General features: G+C 40.3%; 1 protein-coding gene across 1 annotated transcript; it reads right to left on the reverse strand.

The window, feature by feature from the left end:
- Window positions 1–5,176: 5,176 nt before the first annotated feature.
- Window positions 5,177–5,701, reverse strand: LOC147937279 (uncharacterized). The gene has a single exon (XM_087468730.1). The coding sequence runs from the start codon at window positions 5,699–5,701 to the stop codon at window positions 5,177–5,179; it is 525 nt and encodes a 174-aa protein (XP_087324856.1).
- Window positions 5,702–6,000: the final 299 nt, after the last annotated feature.

Genomic DNA, 6,000 nt, shown 5'->3' on the forward strand with positions numbered 1-6,000 from the left:
AGATGAAAAAAACATAATTGAATTGCAAAAGAATAGAAAATAGGGTTTAGAAATCTTCTCCAAGGTGTCAAAAAGGATTAGAGATCTTCTCCCAAAGTTTACAAGTGCTCAAAGGCTGCGTAGAATAAAAGTTGTCTTTCTAGAGGTCGTGCCTCGTGCTTAAATACTAAAATAAAACCCTAAAAGTCGGTTTAAAACGAAAAAGGAAAAATTGTATCGGGCTCGGGATCGGTCGATCTGAATGTGGATCAGCCGATCCAGGATGCCTTTTCTGTGTTTGCTCCATCTGCTTGCTAGTCCGATCAGTCTTCACCAAATTGGCTCTAGATGCTTACTTGCATCCCCAAAGCGTTCAGATTCCTTCCAAAGTCACCTAGATCCTGTACAAACTCATAAAAGACTAAAAAGACTCTAAAAGCACATTTCGACTCAATAAAAGACTCAAAACAAACCTAAAAACTATGGTTAAAACCTATAAAATACAGACACATCAACTAACAAAAACAAAAAGGAAAACAAAGAATTCTAGAAGCTTATTTGATACATAAAGATGTGCTACATCAATTTTACCAAAGGTGTGATCCATATGTACGTTTTCGTAAATATAAGGGATCAAATCATAAAAAGTAGTCTCTTTCCAAATGGATCGAACCTTTTTACGGAAAACCCATCTTAAACACCAATTAATTATTAATCCATCATCTAGTCATCTACTTGATATTATCATTGTTATTTTTTTTTATTGTAAAGTAGTTTTTTTTATGGTACCAGTACTAACTAAGACTATCTCCAACGGTGGAAATGGGGAGGGTTGCAAAAAAAAAAAAATAATAACTATACAACAATATTTTAAGTTTTTAAAAATTAAACCACTAATAAATAGGCACGTGTACATACAATTAAGGAACCGTTTCTCAAACAACCACTTCTACAATCTTTTTTTTTTACACTTTTAATATATTTCTTTTTTTTTATTTATGAGAAATTTGTTGAGCAGATTAAATATAATGGGTATAGGTTAATTTTTCTTAGGATCGATGGTTAAATAAGATGTTTTAGATTCATGAAGAATTTAATATCAAACTGACTTACTTTATTGATTAATAACAATGTGGTATTTATACATGAGAGACTAACACATGATAAGCTCTTGAAACTAATATATCAGAACCTAAAGCTTATCACACTAATAAGATAAGTACAACACCAACATTCACTAAGGAGACATCATTATCCGTAATACTCCCCTTAGGTTAGAGTGCGAGGGTCTTGAACACCCAACTTGGACATTATGTAAAGGAACTGAAGTCGACCAAAAGCCTTTGTCAAAATGTCAGCAAGCTGCTCACTTGATGCGACATGTTGTGTAAAAATATACCATCGCGCACCGCATCACGAACCGCATGACAATCATTCTGAATATGCTTGGTGCGTTCATGGAAAAATGGATTAGAAGCGATATGGAGAGCAGCCTTATTGTCACAAAACAATCGAGCAGGTTGAGACTGTTTGATACCTAACTCTTTTAACAACTTACGAATCCACTGGATTTCTCCAAGAGCAAAGGACATTGCGCGATACTCAGCTTCAGCGGAAGAGTGAGAGACAGTCTTTTGTTTCTTGGTTTTCCAAGCAATTGGAGAACCACCAAGAAGCACCACAAACAGACTAATCGAACGACGAGTAATAAGACAATAAGACCAATCCGACTCGCAATACACTGTGAGAGACAAGTCGAAGTCAGCCTTAAGGAGAATCCCTTGTCCCGAAAGACCCTGCAAGAACTGTACCACACGCAAAGCAGCAAGCCAATGAGCCTCACGTGGATGGTGTATAAACTGAGACAGCACATGGACGGATTAACTTAACTCTGGTCTTGTGTGTAGAAGATACAACAAACGGCCAACCAAACGGCAAAACGGAGTGGGGTCAGTTAACAACGGACCATCATCATCAGCCAAATGATGATTCTGTTCGAGTGGATTGACAACGGGTCGTAAAATAAGATTGCCAGTATCAGCGACTATATCTAACGCATACTTGCGTTGGGACAAGAAAATTCCTTCCGACCCGCGAGACACTTCTATCCTTCATAGAAAAACATTTCCCTAAGTAGTCTTTGAACTTTTGCACCATATAGCTATCATTGCCCCAAATAACAAGATCATTAACATAGATCAACACATTGATCTCAATATTCGCACGAGTATAGGAGAAGAGAGAATAATTGTCATACGCTTGCTTGAAACCAAAACGAAGCAACACATCAGAAAGCTTTTTGAACCAACATCGAGGAGCTTGTTTCAGCCCATACAATGACTTCTTAAGACGACAAACCTTGCCAGGATGAGAATGTCAAAAACCTGGTGGCAGCTTCATATAAACCTCTTCCTCTAGATCACCATGAAGGAAAGTGGTGTTAACATATATCTGAAACACGTCCCAATTATTAGTAGCAACAAGTCGTAGAAGCGTACGCATAGTGGTCATTTTGACAACAGGGTCGAACGTCTCATGATAGTCTTCCCCTTCAACCTGTTTATTCCCGGAGACAATGAGACGGGCTTTGTAACGTTCGAGAGAACCGTCAGCCTGATACTTAGTCTTGTACACCCATTGAGAATCAATCGCAACCTTACAAGGTGGAAGATCCGTGATATCCCACATTTTCTTGAATTAAAGAGCATCCACCTCTGTAGTCATTGCATCATTCCATACCTTAATACGGACTACCTCTTTAAAATTCTTGGGTTCAGTAGCATTGGTTATGGCAGCCAAATAAGCTCTGTGTCCTGCGGAAAAAGAAACATCGGATATACAATCCATCAAAGGATACAAAGAATTACCATGGACCGATGAGGACTGAGAAACAGAGGACGAGAGAGAATGATAGGTGGCGTTATCAGTGGTGGTGTTACACAACACAAAGTCCTTGAGACGAACAGACTGTCAAACTTGACACTTGTCGGGTCGAGGCAGTTGTTGAACTTCCACAGACGACGGTGCAGAAACAGGAACCACCGGCGTAGGAATGACACAAGAATCTGGAAGAGACGACTTTGGAACTGCAGGAGGCACAGAGGGTACGAAGAGTGGCACAACCGGCTCACGTGGTTGTGAAACAACCAGCTCACTAGGCAAAACAGAGGACACATTGTGATCATCACGCGCAGCCGTCTCCAGACCAGAAGACAGAAGACAGTGTACTCCCCCTTTCAGCACAGTCATTGGAACACACCAATCTGAATCAGTCACCAGAGGGATAGAAGGAGCTGGAGAAGAAGGCACCTCAGCAGATTTCTCTGCGAACATCCTCTCAAAAAATCACATCACGTGAAATCAGAAACTTGTTTTGCTCCATATCAAAAACTTTCCAACCTTTTTGGCCAAACGGATAACCAACAAACACGCAAAGGCAACTTCTAGCCCCAAATTTGTCCTTGTCATGAGCCAACCGATGTGTCTAGCAAGCCGAACCAAAGACACACAACTGATCATAAGCAGGTTTAACACCATGAAGTAATTTGTATGGGGAACAATTGTTGTGAATGCACGTCGGAGTGCGGTTTATCAAGTACGCAGCGGTTAAGACAGCTTCTCCCCAAAACTTTATTGGTAGGCTTGCTTGGAATAACAATGCATGGGCGACATTAAGTATGTGTCTGTGTTTCCGTTCAACACGACCATTTTGCTGCGGAGTACCAACACAGGATGTTTGGTGAACAATGCCTTTTTGCCTAAAATAAGAGGAAAGACACATAAACTCTGTCCCATTACCACTACAAACTGTTTTGACGGTCTTCCCAAATTGTTTTCGGTGTACGCAAGAAAATTAGTAAGAACAATACGCACTTCCGATTTCTCAAGCAATAAATAAGTCCAGACGGACCTTGAGAAATCATCAACAATAGTCAAGAAATAAACTGCACCGCAAGAAGAAGGAACACGATACAGTCCCCACACATCACAATGAATTAAAGAGAAACAATCAGAACCTTTATTGATACTATCAGGAAAAACTTCTCTAGTTTGCTTAGCTCGAAAACACACGTCACAAGACAAAGAGCTATTAGAAGAACCGGAAACAGAAACCATAGGCAAAACCGAAAGCACCGAATAACTAGGATGACCCAATCATTTATGCCACAAAGCTTGATCAGTAGAGACAGTAACTGTGTGAATTTTTGCGGTTGCTACATCCGTTAGATAGTAGAACCCATCACGCTCTTCACCTCTTCCAATCAAAGTCCTCAAAAAAAAGTCATGTAAAACACAAATTGAATCAGTAAAGGTGGCCATGCACTTAGTTTGCGTCACAATTTTAGAAACGGAGAACAAAGTGCAGTTCAAAGTTGGGACATAGAGAACATTAGTCAAGGAAATTTTCTCTGAAAGAGGAAATTCTCCCATACTTAGAGTCATTGTTTTGCTACCATCCGCAAAACCCACCGAACAAGGTGAAATAGGAACAATGTTAGTCAAGAGAGTAAGGTTCCCAGTCATATGATGGGAAGCACCTGTATCAAGTATAACATCGCCAAACTTTGGCTTACCAGATAACTTGTCAGAACTACTACTAACAGTTCGTTCTTGAAGCAGTTGGCAAAGAGCTTGGAGCTGCTCTGGTGTGAATTCTGAAAACACGGAAGAATGGGAAGAGGGATCGGAACTTGTGGCATGTGCCATAGCTATCTGTCCTCTGCCACGTCCGCCACCAGTGCTGCGACCACCGCGATCACGACCACATGAGCCGCGACCAGCACCATTACGTTCTGTCCACCAGTCAGGGAAACCGACAATAGACCAACAATCTTTTTCATGACCCGTCCGACCACAATGGGAACATAACACGGGACGAGATCTGATAACGGAGGATTCCATGCGATTAACAGATTGATTTTCAGCGGCTACGGGTGGAGAAACCATCTCGCGACATGTGACAAAACCCACAGCCTCCTTCCTCTATTCTTGATGTCGTGAAAAAGCAAGGCGTTGTTCTTCTCGTATAACTCGGGAATAAATTTCACCAAGAGAAGGCAATGGATCCATCGCAATAAGATTGGTACTAAGACCTCCAAAGCGAGAATCGTCGAGACCCAAAATAAATTGATGGATCTTCTCCTCCTCTCTTTCTTTAGCCGGTTCAAGAGTAGCACCACGTGTACACAAACCACACTTACAAAATGTCAAGGGGTTTGTAAGTCTGCAGTTCTTCCCAAAAATGACACAATTTGTCATAGTAATCGTTGACGGGTTGTCCAGCTTGTTGACATGCCGCAATTTGAGCCTTGATTTGATGTACTCGCACCTTGTTTCCCACTGAGAAAATTTGCTTCAAATCAAGCCATAGGTCACATGCATCAGATATGAACGTAACGGTGGACTTAAATTTTGGTTTGATGGAAGTAAGAATCCATCCAACAATCATTGAGTTCACCGTCTGCCAATTCTCAAAGTTAGGATCATCAATGGAAGGTTTTGAGATTGTTCCATCAATAAAATCTGTTTTGCGTTTAGCTTGCAGAGCATTAGACATCTCTGTAGCCCATTCATTATAGTTTTCACCATTCAATAACACCGACGAGATCATGGAACCGTGATTGTCGGAGCTGGACAAGAGATAAGGAGACACCACCGGTGGCTCCGGCTGTTGACCAACAGCTTTCTTGGTTCCAGAAGAAACATCTTCGACTTCAGACATGTTTTCTTGTCATGCAAGAAATAACTTTTAACAAAAAGAGAATCGAAACTATCGATTGAAAGAAAAAATTTAGAGAAATTTATGTGAATTTCGCTCTAATACCATGTAGAATTAAATATCAAACTGAATTACTTTATTGATTAACAACAATGTGGTATTTATACATGAGAGACTAATACATGATAAGCTCTTGAGACTAATAATATCGGAACCTAAACCTTATCACACTAGGAACATAAGTACAACACCAATATTCACTAACGAGACATCATTATCCGTAATAATTCATTTAGAAATTT

This window comes from Camelina sativa, chromosome 10, assembly GCF_030686135.1.
Source record: "Camelina sativa cultivar CO46 ecotype springtype chromosome 10, ASM3068613v1".
Classification (NCBI taxonomy): domain Eukaryota; kingdom Viridiplantae; phylum Streptophyta; class Magnoliopsida; order Brassicales; family Brassicaceae; genus Camelina; species Camelina sativa.

Excerpts from the sequence above, each read along its gene's own strand:
- LOC147937279 (XM_087468730.1), bottom strand. The coding sequence starts at position 5,701 with ATGTCTGAAGTCGAAGATGTTTCTTCTGGAACCAAGAAAGCTGTTGGT.